This window comes from Typha latifolia, chromosome 5 (assembly GCF_019914945.1).
Source record: "Typha latifolia isolate L0001 chromosome 5, TyphaL0001v2, whole genome shotgun sequence".
NCBI classification, from domain to species: Eukaryota; Viridiplantae; Streptophyta; class Magnoliopsida; order Poales; family Typhaceae; genus Typha; species Typha latifolia.
The window spans coordinates 11,149,589-11,166,381 of NC_133090.1; the positions used below are offsets into that span (position 1 = coordinate 11,149,589).

General features: G+C 36.3%; 2 protein-coding genes, 1 long non-coding RNA gene and 1 other non-coding gene across 4 annotated transcripts; 2 read left to right on the plus strand and 2 right to left on the minus strand.

Annotated features, from left to right (window-relative positions):
* Positions 1-3,775: 3,775 nt before the first annotated feature.
* Positions 3,776-7,177, plus strand: LOC140788739 (nucleoside diphosphate kinase 2, chloroplastic-like). The gene is made up of 7 exons (XM_073138150.1): positions 3,776-4,081; positions 4,493-4,546; positions 4,677-4,763; positions 5,393-5,473; positions 5,617-5,729; positions 5,833-5,882; positions 6,851-7,177. The coding sequence occupies exons 1-7, from the start codon at positions 3,848-3,850 to the stop codon at positions 6,916-6,918; spliced, it is 687 nt and encodes a 228-aa protein (XP_072994251.1). The 5' UTR covers positions 3,776-3,847; the 3' UTR covers positions 6,919-7,177.
* Positions 7,178-8,313: 1,136 nt separating this feature from the next.
* LOC140788741 (translationally-controlled tumor protein homolog) lies at positions 8,314-10,388 on the plus strand. Its single transcript, XM_073138151.1, has 5 exons — positions 8,314-8,492; positions 9,222-9,295; positions 9,484-9,612; positions 9,754-9,911; positions 10,092-10,388. Exons 1-5 carry the CDS (start codon positions 8,465-8,467, stop codon positions 10,207-10,209), a joined length of 507 nt encoding a protein of 168 aa, XP_072994252.1. The 5' UTR covers positions 8,314-8,464; the 3' UTR covers positions 10,210-10,388.
* An 82-nt stretch (positions 10,389-10,470) lies between these two features.
* LOC140788742 (uncharacterized) lies at positions 10,471-13,408 on the minus strand. The gene is made up of 2 exons (XR_012109083.1): positions 10,784-13,408; positions 10,471-10,706 (listed from the first exon to the last, which is right to left on the minus strand). It is a non-coding gene; the product is annotated as an uncharacterized lncRNA (long non-coding RNA).
* On the minus strand, positions 11,481-11,662 carry LOC140789995 (small nucleolar RNA snoR127). The gene has a single exon (XR_012109295.1). It is a non-coding gene; the product is annotated as a small nucleolar RNA snoR127 (small nucleolar RNA).
* Positions 13,409-16,793: the final 3,385 nt, after the last annotated feature.

Here is a 16,793-nt window from a genome sequence, read left to right on the forward strand (position 1 = left end):
GGTCTCTTTGCCTGAGGCATGCAAATACACATCCCACGTCGACCGCTGCGTCCAATCCCTCACGGGAAAGCACGAGAGCCAGGGCGCCGACCTGCACGGCGTCGTCGCCATGTCCTTTAAGGTGGCAGTGGAGGTCGGCACCGGCGTCGCCGCCGACATCTCAAAACCTTGAACACGGGCGTCAAAGACAAGGCCCTCTGGCAGTGTCTTAGTGCCTGCTCCAGTGGCTTCGAGAATGCTATCAAGAAGCTCGACGTATCCATGGCGGGAATGGACAGGAAGGCCATGGCAGACACCATGGGTTGGATGATGACGGTCGTCGCAGACACCGAGAAGTGCTGCGGGGGCTGCAAGCATTTTGAAGGGGAGGTGAAAGAGCAGCTGATGGGGATGATGGGGAAATTTGGGAAGCAATGCAGTATTACATTGGATCTCGCCAAAGCCTTCCCTTGATTTTCGTCGAAAAGGAGTGTGTTGTTGACTTTCTCCGATTTGCCACCAAAGAATAAGACGTTACGTTTTTTTTATTTCTTTTTTGTTTATGTACCAAGTTACTTAATATTGTAATAAAACCACAAAGTAATTTACAACCATTAATACTTTTTTTTTCCTCTTCACATGGATGCGTGTTTTTAGGGTTGCCTTCGGTGAAGTTCTCTATTTCTACATTATATTTTCATTTTAGAATGTAAAAAATGACAAATGTCACTTCATATAATTTTCATATATTTTATTACCAAAATCTTCTTTTATTATTCATCAGTAACAGTGCAAATGCTCTTTCTTTTCTAAAATAATTTTATCTAACAATCCTAGAAGATAGTTTCATAAAATATTATTATGTAACACCAATGCAAATTATGCACAAAGACTACAAAACATACTAGCCAGGTATGTATTGAAAATAGTAAATTATGTACAAAGACCGTATAAAAGTATGATTTTTATATTAGACAAAGTACATATTAAAAAGTAATAAAAAATTGTATATATCACCTATGTAAATTATGAGATATCACTAGACAAAATATAAGCTTTCATATTAGCTAAGACATGTATTAAAAGTAGTGAAAAAGTCGTGTAATAATCTGATCCCGCCACATACCTTCCATAAGGGTTTTTCACCGTGAGTCGTGTGGGGATTAGGAGTCCAACAACATACCATAAAAAAATGAAGAAGACCGAAAAAAATAATGAAAGCAAAATGCGGCTTTCAAAGTAGTAGCCCTAGAAAAAAATTATAACATTGGATTGCATGGCACAATATTGTACCATGCAAACCCTAACAGTCACTATGAATGCCATAAACCCAGGCGACTAGCCCCATTGCTGCCACTTCCCCCTTTCCACCACCTCTCAAACTCTCTCATTCTCTCTCTCAAACTCTCTTATTCTCTCTCTCAAATTTTCTTATTCTCACTCCCACACTCTCTCTAGTATCACCACGAGCTATAGACCGTAGGGAAGAGCTGTCGCCGACTCTCCCTTGTTGGCAAACTTCCCTCCCTCTTCTTTTATATCTATTACTCTCTAACATTCTCGTTCTCCCTCGTTATCAAACTAGGGGTCGTTGAAGAACCGAGTTGCTTACAAGAGGCTGACCGTTAAGTAACCACCAACGGTCGTTCCCCTCCCCTAAGGCCTAACTCCCTCTCCCTCTTTTCTTTTAGAGTGATATTTCTTCCCTTATTGTTACTATAAAGATATGACTTTATACTTGACTTATTACATATATACAACTATTATATATATGTAATTGTGAGACGGTAAGAGCATAGACCCTTTTATAAGAGTACATGCTAAAAGTAAGATACTATAAGAAAATAATAAACCCCTTATACAAATAGTACAAAAAAAGCATAAAAGGAAAGAGATCTAACACCCTACAAGGTAAACTACTAGCAAGCATCTTGCTATGATGTCAATCAATCTGCATTATATATCAATACGAAATGGGTTTAACACTCAACAAGTTGAACTATCACTAGTCTAGTATTATAGATAACAATACACTCGGCATGTAGAATGCATGCATAACTATGGAACTAATCATCATGAACGTAAAATAAAACATGCATGTCATGTATTTGGCTAGCATGGTTTGACATGACTCCCGCTAACTCTATCCACCACTTATGTGTGGTGCACCTCCTACATAGGCCCTCGGCCATCAACACCTATGCTCAACAATCATAAAGACATCTAAAGAAGGATAGACCCTAGAGATAGAATTGTTTGCCGGTCACCCAAATGAACAACATGACCAATCATTCGTCACTGCAGACTAAGGACCCTAGTCATAAGCCTAACACATGAGTCGATTATCAAATATCGACACTTTGCTCTCTAAGTTCTTGGCTCATTTGCTCCACCGTACGACAAATCATTAGTTGTTGCTCAAGGATGCCCTCACCCTACGTCATTGGATACCATTTGGTCTACACGTCCTATTCTTTTTGCTATCTCTTAGATGATCTAAAAGGTTGACTCTCATCGACCGAATGAGAATCGCTTATCGCCCAACAAAACGGCTGCTTGATTCTTTAGGATCCGTAGACTAAGACCTCAGACATAAGCCCTACTATATAATAATATAAATATTTTTTGTCCTTAATTTTAGTTGTGGAGGTGTCGGGTACTGTCAAGCCGTAGAGATCACTCATTTTATAATTATGCTCGTGTGCTAGTGGCGTGATAAGATGAAACACAACTAACAAAATAAAATAGTAAGGGATGTTATCATGTCTAAGCATGCTAATGAAGCATAACAATCAAAATAATAATAATTGTGTCAGACAACATATTAAACAAACATGTGTCACTATGGTAAATAGACTATTATATCAAAAGATTATTTAAATTATAACACATCACATGAAGCGATAACAACAAGGGTTGCTAAACCATATGCCTGAATTTGCTAAAATTTCTTGATGATAAGTAATATCACACTAATACCGACTTGCTTCGAGGCAAGCACTGATCCTAGAGAACTCTCGACAAAATACTAGGTTGGCACTATATTTCTATATTTAAAAGGGTAGCGAAGAGAAAATAAAAACAAAGGCAAAGAGGAAATAAGGGAAGAAAAGTCCTATAATATCTCGGATTCTGCTAGAGGAGATTAAGCTCGGGCTGGGCCAAACCCAATCAGACCCAAAAAGGATCAGGTTAGGCCAAGCCAAGGTCGAACCAAAGGGCTCGAGTTAGGTGGCCCAACCTGCCTTGTGGGAGCATGTGCCCCGCCCCTCTCTCTCTCTATTTTCTTTTTTTTTCTTTTGGGTGGGAGGAGGGTGTTACAATCATGTGTGTTATTTATATAAATTATGCAGAAATACTATAAAAAAAAAGCATTATAGTGTGTTTGGATGCTTACATTTTCTATTCAGTCTCGACTTTTAGTTTACTGCTCTTGCTCGATTTTCCACTTGCTCACTTGAATTCGATTTTTTTCAGTAGTATTTGGATTTCCTTTTCTTACTTCGTTTTGGTTTCAGAGTTCAATTTTATTATTTTCCTAAACCTAATAATATGGTTTAATATCTCCATGGTATTGCAGGGAAGAAATTAATCGGTTTTTATTTTCCACCTTATCAGTGTTTTTGGTTTTTTGGTTTTTAGCAAAAGACACATATGAAAGTATAAAAAAGGTCCTTTTCACCACTATTTTCGGAATATTCTAAATCAAAATTAATAGAAAAATCTCAATACACATCATATGAAACACAATTACGGACATATATACACAAAGCATTTTCCATACCTACCCCGAAACACTAGAATTGTACGTACAAGCAAGCAGTCCACACCTCTCTATCAAAGTCCAATCCGGTAAGGAGAGAGAGAGATGGATGCTCTGGTTGTGCTTGGGAGAGGCCCATGTCTCCTATCCAAACCCTCCACATCTCCGAGGAACACCGCCGCCTTTTCCCGCTGTTCCAAAGGTGTCGCCTTTGCTTCCCTCTCGCACCTCGCTGCGTTCCAACCATCTCCCTTCCTCTCGCTCCGCGGAGCTCAGCACCGTTCCAAGAGGACCAGGACAAGAACCAACATCTTCCTTCCCCACCTCGTCGCCGCCATGGTTGGTATCTAACTTCTACCCCCCCTTGTTCCCTCCTCCTATTTGGAGGATAATGTGGAGAAAAAAAAGACCATTTGGGTAGATTCAAGATTGCACCTTTTCTTAGATGTTTTCTACCGACCATATTTGTCTCATCTGGGAATTTAGGGACTCGTTAGTTTCTTCCAGTTCTTCTTTGATATCGTCCAGAATCTCTCTGTTCCCTTCCCTTTTTACGTCTTTGAGTTATTGGATAATGTAGAGAAGCCCATTTGGGTAGAATCAATATCTCAATTGTGCTTTAGTTTTAACCTTCATCTCGGAATTCCAGGATGCCTAACAAAGGAATGCCTAGTAAAGGAAGTCCATAACTTTTCTCTTTATTAGAAATTTCAATTGCAAAGTAACAGAGTCTTTTCCGTTACTGGGCAGGAGGTTGAGGAGACTTACATCATGGTGAAACCCGACGGAGTCCAGCGTGGCTTGGTATTGCCTCCTTACACTTGTTTTCATTGGCTTTGGTTCCTTAAGCAAATGAATAAAGGGGTTTGGCAAGTGTAGTTACTTTGATATTTTCTAGTATTTGTAATTTGTTCTGTCTCTGTTTGGCTTGTAGGTTGGAGAGATTATTTCCCGCTTCGAGAAGAAGGGTTTTTTGCTGAAGGGTTTGAAGCTTTTTCATTGCCCCAAGGAATTGGCTGAGGTTTGTTTATTGAGCTACATCCGGATTCACAAAGTAAATGCAAAGGAGATAACTTTTCTCCTTTTCAAATGAAACTGCTTTAAAGTGTACAGAAAGATGACATTTCATGTTCAGCCTTAGACTTGGATTGTTCTACAAATATGCCATGTGAAGATGGTGTGGTGGTGCTCTATGTTTTCATTTTGATGAAGTAAATTGTTTATGAAAGATATTTCACATACAATTAGCCATTAAAGACCTGGATAATAATATACACTTGAAGTTGACCGCTAAAATCTGTTTAAGCTGAACAATATGTACATCTGGTCATAAAAATATTCTTGTGTTTGAAATTTTGTTACTTTTACTGTTTATGGTATAAGTAATACACTATCGCAGTTAATGATCCTACTTTAGGGTTTCTACAGAAATATAATGATAAATGTAAGGGTCACTCGCACTGTTTTGTGATTTGATGAAAAATGCAAGGTTCGAGCTAAAAATATTGAAAAGACTGTAGAACCACAATGAGATGGAAAATTCCTTATTTGCAAATATTCTGCATTAGTGAATGAATTGGGTAATGGGAAAGCTTTTCATATTTTAGTTTTCTGGCAGTAGTACTTTCTTATATAACTTTTGATGCACAGGAGCATTACAAGGATCTCAAGGAAAAATCTTTCTTTCCTAAGCTGATAGATTACATAACTTCTGGTCCAGTTGTTTGCATGGTAAGCATCTTGTATTACTGTATCTGTTAGTTAACAGGAAGTTTGTAAAGTGACGTCCACCACTATGCACATTTACTGACTATTAAGTTCAATTTACCTTTTTCATTGTTACGGTGAATGACTTTTTAACTGTCGCATGCAAGGCATGGGAGGGTGTTGGTGTCGTTGCATCAGCTCGCAAGCTCATAGGAGCTACAAATCCACTTCAAGCTGAGCCGGGAACTATAAGAGGAGATCTAGCTGTTCAGACAGGAAGGTGAAACTTCTTTCTCCATATAATTGTGTCAACTGCTGTCACAATTTGTTTTTGGGTGCCGTATGTTACAATAAAAGTAATTGTGCATTGACCTTCTCTGCAGAAATGTTGTTCATGGAAGTGATAGCCCTGAGAATGGTCGGCGCGAAATTGGTAAGTCATACAATATTTTAGTACTGGTGTGTGCAAAAACTGCATATACTTTATCATTGCTGCTAACCCAGAAAATACTGTTTTTCTCAAATTAACACTGTATTTCCAAAAAGCTTCTGCAGAAAACACAAAGTTCTTACACTCATAAAATACTTATTAGTGTAATTGTATCAGCAACTTTTAATTACTGTCAAAACCTAGTACTAGTTGACTAAGCTTGATCTACCTTGATTCTAGTACTTCATCAGTTCAGTATCTACATTTATGGAAGTTTGAGCTGTAATGCAAACTGAAATACTTCTCATTTTCAAGGTGCCCCTGTCGCTTAACTTCAATTGGAAATAGGTTATTTGGCTTCTAATCTTTTATTGTGAAGAACTATGAAAAGCTCACTTAATTATGGATGTATATTAGCATTCTGATAGCCAAGTGCTTCTCCATTATTTTTTGTGGAAGCATGTATGAGATTTAAATGAAGCTTTAATATCTCATCATTTATCTAATCATCATTGGGAGAGTTAACTTGTCTTATTTTATCTTAGTGTTAGAAATAAGTTACCACTTCCATGGAATATATTTATATTACAGCTAAAAAGTTTGGTACTTGACATGTTTAGGTTTGGAGTAAATTAAGATATAATTTGTAGGGCCGAGTCAAATTGGCAAGTGGAACTTCATCTCACCTAAGCACAGCCTGGATATTGACAGGCCTTTTATTTTCGGATTGACCATGTAGAACTACCTGACCCAACCTTGTAAGAATTGGACTTCGGGCCACTTAACTTGGATATAAAATATTGTGATGTTGCTGGTGCCACTGATAATGCTGCAGAGATTTTGAACATTTTGTTCATTAAGTTTAAAATTTAAAATGTTTATTTTGTTATTTTCCTTAAACAGAACAATATGTGGTCCTCATCCATATCATTTTTAACGATGTTTGACATCAACATGCTTGTTTTCAACAGCTCTGTGGTTCAAAGAAGGCGAAATATGTGAATGGGTATCTGCTCAAGCACCTTGGCTTAGAGAATAATGAATGGTTGTTTCAAGCAGCCATTTGTAAGGCTCGGTTGAGTTCTTTTAGCGCTATTTCTTGTGAAGTTCTCTTATTTTTGCTTCATGTGTTTCGACACTGCATGATTCTTGAAGGGCTGGAACAGGCCCATGGAGCACAGAAGGGATACTGTAACTCTTTTTTTCTTTTTTCCCCTTTATCTCCCCAAGTGGGTTAATAACAATTGAGGTAATTGAATCTTATGATTTTTCCGGCGGTGTTTGAGGGCATTGCAAAATTTGCAACATGTTTGGATTTTTTTTTTTTTTTCCTTGAACTCTAGGATCTTCATGTTACTCATGTCTTGCTGTCTAATTCCACCTTTTTCTTCAGTACACAGTTACTTGTGTTCTCCCTAATTACTTGTGCACGGTGTTTACATCTAAATTTCAGCTTTACTGTAGAAAAAGGAGTAAATGTTGCGCTTCAGTTAAACAAGCAATCTTGAGACCTTCAGCTTCTTTCTTCCTTTCTTTGTGGAACCTTGACTGGAAGTAGCAGCAAAATATTGATGTTTGCAACAACTGAAATATTCAAAATTCAACTCAGCCAATGTTAAATTTATTCATTATATTTTGGTTGTTCTTTGAGAAGATCTGAATCACTAGATGGTTGTATATGATCTTGATGATTTACTCATGGTGTAGATCGATATTAATGCGATGTATATAACTGTACAGTAAACGTTACATTATTCTTGGGAATTTTTCTTTGGACTGGTAATATTCAACGCTAAGCAATTTGTTTAGGCACATACCTTTATTCCATACTTCTTTCTAATAAAGTTCTATAGAGGGAATTATTTCCTTGCCAAAAGCATCACTTCGGCTTCCTTTATGCCTCCACTTTTATTCCTATTCCCCATCCCATTCACATCCACACACCACATCATAGTATCATAATTTATAAACAAAGCTAAAAACTTTTCTCCTTGTGATTTTTTATGAGCAGCTCGGTTTAAAGTAAATTTTGATAGCATTTAATTTAGAGTAATTATTTAGTGACATATATGACTTAAAATTTAGATTATACAGTTTATTATATTAGTTAAAGTTTTATGAGGTCTAAGTGTCTTTGTATGTTTGACTTTTTATTCCGTCTATATATACCATTTGAGCTCATAAATAATTAAAAATTAAAAAAAAAATCATCCAATTGCAGGAGATTTGACTTTATCGTGATCAGTTTATATGAGACCGTTCAATCTAATTAAGTTGACCTCCTTATTCGGGCTTTTGAATTTGTTTTGAAAAAAAGGGTTATATTCAGAAAACTAATCCTTCTTTTTAACAGGATTGCCATACTTAATATATGTACTACAAGATTTGGCCATATAAAGAGACGTCAGCTGTCAGATCTACAAGAATTCGAGTCTTATTTGGTCTGCCTATAAGACACCCGGCGGAACATCGCACCGTCATCTTCGCGTATAAAGTGACTCCTTAGTCTATTACCCCCCTACTCTCTCTCTCTCTCTCTCTCTCTCTGGAACTTTCTGGGCTAGGGTTTCCTTCGACGAGTCTTCATGATTGTCTACCAGGATGTTCTCACTGGTATGGTGCAGATATTTGTTCTATATATATATATATATATATTTCTGTTTAGTTGAATCTTGTTTTCCCTTTGATATTTGGTGTTCCAATGAATCCAATCATTAACATTCCGTATTTTTTTGGGTACAATTCGGTGGTTTTTGGTTGAGTAATTTTATATCTAGAGAAAAGTTCTCATCTTGGATGACTTAGAGATAGAATTAGTGGTCCTTCTATTTGTTTTTCTGTGATTCTCTAGTGCTGCTGGTTTGAATAGTTTGTGATAGAGATTTTTTTTTTTTTTCTATCTGTGACGTAATTGGGAGTGCTTACCCTTCATTGATCCTCGTCTCTTTCAATGAGTAGTTGGATATGTTTGTGTTCAAGTAAGGCATTGACAAAATTATTACTAGATATTCATGGAACGTGTTTGTTACCCTCTATTTGAAGACTCAGTAGCATAATTAAATCTCGTCTCGTCTGTTTTCTTGAGTGTAAGCTACTAAATTCATATAATAATAATAGTCTGACCTTTTCTTTTTGTTCATATGTTATTCAAACACAATTCTACAACAAAGAATGGCCTCTTTACATTAGGAGGTTTCTAATAGTGCTTGGTCTATGGCATGCAAGAACTCTCGAGTTGTACTTGCTATTTGTATTCTTGATTATGAACTACATAACATCATTTTATATTGATCTCTATTAAAAAAAAATTAGGGATAATTCCATGTTTCTTTCATTTGATAGGTGATGAGCTTTTGTCGGACTCGTTTCCATACAAGGAACTTGAAAATGGGATGTTATGGGAAGTTGAGGGCAAGGTTGGTACCTCTGTAATGATGTATTGCATTTTTTTTTAATCTTTGTTGCATTTGATATCGATGGTAATTTTTAACCAAATTGAAAGAATGTTCCATGTCATGCCCCTTTAATTTGGTACTTGATAACTCTGAATTGAATATGGTTTTTTTGGAAGTCAGATAGCTAATATCACTAATCTGATGTGCAGTGGGTAGTTCAAGGAGCTGTTGAGGTAGACATTGGTGCAAACCCTTCTGCAGAAGGTGCTGAAGAGGATGAGGGTGTCAATGATCAGGCACAAAAAGTAGTCGATATCATTGACACCTTCAGGCTTCAGGTTATTGTTTTTCTTTTGACCTGAAACGATTTCTTTTCTATTTAATCTGGATCATAGGTACAATTTTTATATGTAATATGGGTCATGTTAAGCTTTCATACTTTTCTTTCTAATAGGTATACACTTATTTTTCTCTCACAGGAACAACCTGCCTTTGACAAGAAGCAGTTTGTAACCTTCATGAAGCGATACATAAAGAACTTGACTCCCAAACTTGACGAGGAGCAGCAGAATGCTTTCAAAAAGCATATTGAGGCAGCTACAAAGTTCTTGCTTTCAAAACTCAGTGATCTACAATTGTAAGTTCTGTTTATTTCCTCATGCAAAGGTTTCTCTGGATGCCATATTTTGGATGCTTTTGATGATCTTGATGATTGTAGTGCTCATGAAAATAAAAAATTTAGAAAAAGAATCACTATTTCGACATGCAATACATCTGACTGGCTACTCTGCTACCTACTCGAATTCTTTTGTTGCAGTTTTGTGGGTGAGAGCATGCATGACGATGGAAGCTTAGTATTTGCATACTACAAGGAGGGAGCTACAGACCCCACATTTGTGTACTTTGCTTATGGATTGAAAGAGGTCAAGTGCTAAGGGGAATGCTTCTACTCCCTAAGTGGATGTTGTAGCTCTAATATATATAAAATACTTCGACTCTACCCCCAACCCAGCAAAGAGAACTTATGATGTATGTTACTTTGCTTTTTTATTTCCTTTTCTCAGTGTTTTGACCAAGTTAAAAATAAGTACTGGTTGAGTTTGGTTGAGTGTTCCGGTGGAGACCCATAATACTTATATTTTCTTGCATGCAATCTTAGAATGCTAGATTTGCAACTTAGAATCACAGACAACATATGCTGAAACAGTTGTTATATATTACTCGTTCCTAGAGAAGCAAATCGAACAGCTGTATTCTGAATTTTTTTTTTAATACTTGGGTTGAACCAGTAAATTTGAAACAAAATGCAGCATGACCATGTTGCACTATATATATCAGAAGACCTCATGGTGCACTCTTCAGCCTTCACCAACTGGCACAAAAAATGGGCATTTGATCAAGTTTGATGGTGCGTCAAATTCCTCTGCTATTCCTAGTTCCAGTAAAAGAGTATTGCACTTTTCATTGGCAATAAAATGAGGAAAGGAAAGGGAAGGGAAAAAAACTGACCAGCATCTACCACCAAAGTGATCAGAGTATTGCAATGAGCTAAGAAGTTTTCTTCGACAATCATCTCAATTAAATCATCGTTTTGCCAACATACTGAGGGAATTGTTTCATCCATTAGCAAAGTTCAGCTACACTTCAATATAACATGACCTAAATGAAGAATCTGGTATGTCCCATGCTCAATTCCTGAATTGTTAAGAAACCCAACACTACAGGAAGATAAGACAACAAAACCAAAATCATTCTTTTGTTTTCCTAATTGCAGTTATGTATGTGGTTTTACACATACATTACTTCTTCTATATACTTAAGGATAGATGGCAACATCAAGTACTGAGATTCATCATCTACTGGGCAAAGATTAAAGACACCCAAGAAAAGCTATTAATTTAACATCTTGCCCATGTCAGACCACTCGTTAGTGAGAGCCTTGTGCACAAGGACACCCTTGTTCCAGCTTAATCCTAGTACACATGAAATAAAAGTTTGTAACCAAGACTGGGTCTCTTTCACAAAACCTTGTCAACTACAAGAAATCAATCTTCAAGGAAAATTTAATAGTTAATGCAGAGTCAGTTGTGCATAACCTGACAAATCTTGAAAGTAATAAGTTCCTCCCATAGTATTAATATGCACAAATATATGAAGATACTAGCTTTGAAAGATCCAAGAATATTGCCTAAACAGCAGGAAAATATCTGGTCAGCAGGAAACCAATCTCACTTTTTATCGTCAGAGATGCGAGCTTCCACTATAGGCTTCTCATCATGTGCTTAGCAAGAACTTCCACAGCAGAAATTTTCGCAGAAGCACCAGTTGAAGATAAGAAACGTAAAGGAGCACATCAATGTCTGATTTGGCTAATTTGCATCATTCCAGAAGATGGGAAAATGATTGAAAAGTAATTGCATTTTAATTTGAATATAAGTAACATATGGTAGCGTGCTTGGGTGTGCGTGTGTGCATGCATGTGTGACATGCACGGATGCATGAACCATTATGTTGAAATTCTGAGAAGAGTTTTAATGCTTCTCTAGCCATTAGCTGCTTATTGATATCGAGAAAAAACGCATCCCAAGGATCACTAGGAACAACCAATGGCTATAAAAGTTTTACAATATTTCCTAAATTTAATCTAAAGTTTACAGTACATGATTATCAACAAAGGCTTAAAACCCCAAGGGAAGAGAACTAAGACATCTTCTTATGATCTGAAATAAAATGCCGACCAACATATGATAGCTAAAATAGGATGAAAATTATCGGTGTGAAGCAGATTTTTTTCATGCTCATGCCTCATAGTGATGTTTGTGCAGACCAAAAGGCCGGTCCAGAGTAATTTCTAGAAACACCACATAAACCACCTTCACATCCTCATTTCGATCAGCTATATTCAACCTTTGGCGAATATCTTAGTTTCTAGCTGCCCAACACTCTGATCCATAAGAATTGCCGAACTTAGAGTCATTCTATAAAACTCTCCTTTCAACTTGAGGAGTACGACAATCACACAACACAATAGAAGCACTTCTCCACTTTAACCATCCTGATTAATTCTATTATAAGAATAAAAAGAAAGCCCAAACCACAGCTAGTGAATATAAAAGTCAAGTGGGACGCTCCAGATTCCAACAGAAAATATTATACAGGAGGACTTACTCCGAGCCAAACAGAGGTAGAACAAATTAAAATACTAGAAAATATCAAAGAAGAAAAAACACTTACCAAACCCCCTGGCTGTTCATTTGCCCAAGGAACCAAAACCAATGAAAACACTTACCAGGCCACGCTACAGTTCACCATGGTGTAAGTCTCCTCAACATCCTCTTGCCCAGTAATGGAAAAGACTTTGGTATTTGTAATTGATATCTCGAAAGAAAAGAAAAAAGTTACAAACTTTCTTTACTAGACATTCCATGGATAAAAGAAACTAACGAATCCCAAAACACCAAGATGAGGGTTAGAACCAAAGGAGAATTGAGATATTGATTCTACCGAAATGGGCTTCTCCACATTATCCAATAACTCAAAGGTGTAAACAAGGAAGAGACTTACAGAGACTGCCAATGGAACCAACGAGGTGTGGAAGGACGCGAACGAGCCCCTAGAATCCCACATGAGACATATAATTGATGAAAAACATCAACGAAAAAGTTGAGATTTTGATTCTACACTGATGGGTTTTCCTTCACCAAATCGAAGTTGCAACAAAAGGAAGAAATAAATTAAGAACATCAACAAAAGGCACGATTTTGAAACTATCCTCCACATTCTCCTCCAAATCGGTGCAAAGATGGAAATCAAAGAGACCAGCCATGGCGGCGACAAGGTGGGAAAGAAAGATGTCGGTTCTCGCCCTCGTCCCCAACCTCTAAGCACGGCGCGGAGCTCCGCAGAGGGAGAAGAAGGAGATGGTTGGAACCAAGCGAGGTGGGAGTTGGAAGGAAAGGCGACGCCTTTGGAACTGCGGGAAGAGGCGGCGGTATCTTCGATATGGAAGGATTTATAGCAGGGTTCGTGTCACGGCCTCTTCAAAATTCGGCTAAACCTAAACTTTGTGCTCAACTAAGTTTAAAACCTAAACTTGTTGTTGTGACTAATTAAACAAGAGACACATAATTTAGAGAGACACCTCAAAATAAGAGTATGAGGTGCACAGGACAGTAAAGCTAAGATTTGAGAGACTTGAGTGGTTTTTTCAGACTTTCTTGCCAGCTTTGTTGGTTAAGAGACTCAAATTTATAAGCTGAGTTGGCTAAGGACTATTGTTGGACTGTGAGTGGACAGAGCCAAGTTATTGTAGCTATTATCAATTTTATGAGAGTTAAATTAGTCACTTGGTGTCTTAGAGATATACGTGTTGCTGGAGTAAATCAATATGACAGTGGAAGGAGAGTGTGCGTAGAATTTTTAACAGTAGATAGCCTTATTTTGAGTCTTTAACCGCTTATTTCTATACGTATATTTTTATCCCCTTAGCCTCTATATAAAATGTTAACTCCATCGACTTATAATTTATCTAATTTTAGTGTATTAAATTGTTCAATAGAAGAAAAAATATCTTACAATTCTTTCGGTCCTTTTTCTCTCTATTTTTGTCTTTACACTCAAATCAATTTAAGGTTGACTCTACGTTACGAAAAGGTAGAGTGTCACATGAACATGTGAGCCTAGCAAAAAAAATAAAATAAGATCGTAATAAGAGTCTATCCTCTCCCAATGTCCCCGTAAGTTATAAATATTAATTATCCATTGCATATTCTAGAATAATATATTTGTAACTAAGAGTATGAGTTGCTTTAGAGCACAACTGAACAATAGAAACTACGATTTGAGAGAAAAGTAGAGTAGTTTTTTTTCAAACATTCTTAAAAACCTATTCTGTGGGACATCTTATCTTGCACTTAGAATAACTTGCGAGCATTGTCTATTAAGAGATAGATACTTAAATTTATGAGTTGAGTTGGTTGAGAACTATTGTTGTACTGTGAGTGGATAGAGTCAAGTTGCAATAGCCATTATTAATTTTTGAGAGCCAAATTGATCACTCGGTGTCTCAGGGATAACCTCATCTACCTATAATTAATTTAATTTTAGTGTATTAAGTTGTTGTAACAAAAAAAAAAAAAAAAAATCTTACAATTCTTCTTACCCTTTTTTTCTTCTATTTTTGCCTTTACACTTGAACTGTTTTAAAGTTGACTCTACATTACAAAAGAGATAGAGTGCCACACGAATTTGTGAGCCTAGTAGCGAATGGATAAGCTAGTGACAAGAGTCTTTATCCTCTCCTAATGTCTCTTTAAGTTATAAATATTAATTATCCATTGGATATTCTAAAATGACATAAATGTATTTTAACCGGTGTACATATTAACTTTCACCCCAAGATTTTATTTGTTCTTGCTAACTCTTTATATACTTTTGAGTTTTGACTAATGAAAAAATGACTCATGTTTGTGGTAAATAAATATCCGGCGCATTGATAAAATTATTTTAGATGGAAAACCTAATAATTGCAACACGGTCAAAAAGTGCAAAAATACATAGTAATACAAAATAGACAAAAATATTGGAGGTAAAAGAGGCACGAAAGGGAGAATAAGAGAACTTATAATTTTTTTTAAAATTTTGAATCATTCGTAAACCTAAAGGCTAGATATTAGCTGGACAAAGAAAGCTAATCCTCCTCGAATATAAAAGCATTTTGGGTAACAATATAGTAAACTGTCTAGTCTAAGTTTCAATTTATGTGCATCGTCGAATAATTGCTATGAGCTAAATACCGCCGAAACTTGCTCCACCGTCGAGCTATCAACAAAGTCAACATGTTAAACTAAGTCACCAAGCTACTAAACCACCAAATAATTTTGTCTATAATAATTATTTAAGATTAGAGTCTATCCAATTACCTCCGGCAAAAAAACATGCCTATCAATCGGTACAACTTCGAGTGTGGGATGATCAACTAGCAGATTGTATCAAGTTAGACCGTATCTTGAGTTGAGCCTAGTCGAGTCCTTGCTCGTTCCCCACTCCCCTTTCAAAATAAAGTCGAGAGGCAACATGGCAGGCCTATTATGGCTCTGTTTGACGCTAGTCGTATTGGAACAAAATTTATTTTATTTTATTTTATTTTATTTTATTTGACAATAGTTGTTTATCTTTTTTTTCTTCTTTAGTCGTATTGGAACACAGAAGAGTGAGTATTTAATGATGTGCCAGTGCCACCAGATATTGATGCTGCCTGCCATGATTTGAACCTGAGAAGTCACATACTGAGGCTATTTCGTTGGCTTCACTAGTCATTCTTATCACTATGGATTATAATTAATTTTGTAATTCTACATTTAGATGTCTATCTCCTTGTCTTCATTAATTAATTTTTTAACATGACTAGCTCATGGGATAATCACATTCCCAAAATCATATGATGTGAAACTTCTATTTCTACACAAATTTAGCCCATTACCGAATCACCATTGAGAGTGTACCTAAGAATCCTAAATTTTATTCAAGAAAACATGTCAATATATACTATCTATATATATTACTACTCATGAAGCTAGCATCTTTTGATCAAGTTTGTGACCTCCCTTTCATCAACAAGATTTGACGAGAAAATGTTACAGTAAGTTGAAATGAGAGCAAGACTCTTATTGAATTTGAACCAAATTGATTGAGTTAGCTTAGAAATAATCCTGCAGACAAAAGTCTCTTAACATTCTTAAAATTATATTGTGACTTTTTTTTCCTCTCATTTTCATGTCCTGAAAAAAAAAAATGAAAACATGCGGTGGAAGTGGAGAACTTCACCAAAGAACTTCACCAAAGATTTTACCCTAGAGATAGACATTGGTGCGAGAAAACAACTAGGAAAGATAGGCCATCTTTCCTGGTGCAGATTTTGTAGTTGATGTGTATTTATATAGGAGGTTACGTTTGGCACAATGTCCCAAAATATGGGATGGGTTTATTTGTATGGAGTATACAGTGCCAAGACCTTTATCAATAGCTAAAGGGAATTAATCAAAAGAACTCTGCATTTAATAAATATTTAATTTGATGTTTATGTGTTGCTTTTAATGTCCCAAAAATTATGTTACTTTTTAAAATGAAAAAAAAACTAAAATGCCCAAAATACCGCTCACGAGCCACTTCATCATCCTTTTACATGACAAGAAAACTATAGTCTGTTAGTAAATAATTGAAAACTAAGTAAAATGGTAATGTTTTTCCACTGTAACAATAGATTGGTCAAAACCTCCATAAGATATTTCACCATTATAGTGGCAACTGTATGACCACTGCTAGAAAACCTCTCTCTCGCTGCATATATATATATATATATATATATATATTCAAGGATCCTTTTCTTTCTGAATCTAGAGTTTGATTTCATTCTTTAGTGGTAAACATGGATAACTACTTTACAAGTGACTAATTCTCCCCCAAAATATTTGGCACCAGACAAAGAAGTAGACACGAAATTTATCATGAAAAACTCGAG

Bases quoted from the DNA above. Each gene is read 5' to 3' on its own strand.
- LOC140788739 (XM_073138150.1), top strand. From the start codon at position 3,848: ATGGATGCTCTGGTTGTGCTTGGGAGAGGCCCATGTCTCCTATCCAAA. The intron at 4,764-5,392 runs GTTTGTTTATTG...TTTGATGCACAG, and splicing joins GCCCCAAGGAATTGGCTGAG to GAGCATTACAAGGATCTCAA. The intron at 5,474-5,616 runs GTAAGCATCTTG...GTCGCATGCAAG, and splicing joins CTGGTCCAGTTGTTTGCATG to GCATGGGAGGGTGTTGGTGT.
- LOC140788741 (XM_073138151.1), top strand. From the start codon at position 8,465: ATGATTGTCTACCAGGATGTTCTCACTG. The intron at 9,613-9,753 runs GTTATTGTTTTT...TTTCTCTCACAG, and splicing joins TTGACACCTTCAGGCTTCAG to GAACAACCTGCCTTTGACAA. The intron at 9,912-10,091 runs GTAAGTTCTGTT...CTTTTGTTGCAG, and splicing joins AAACTCAGTGATCTACAATT to TTTTGTGGGTGAGAGCATGC.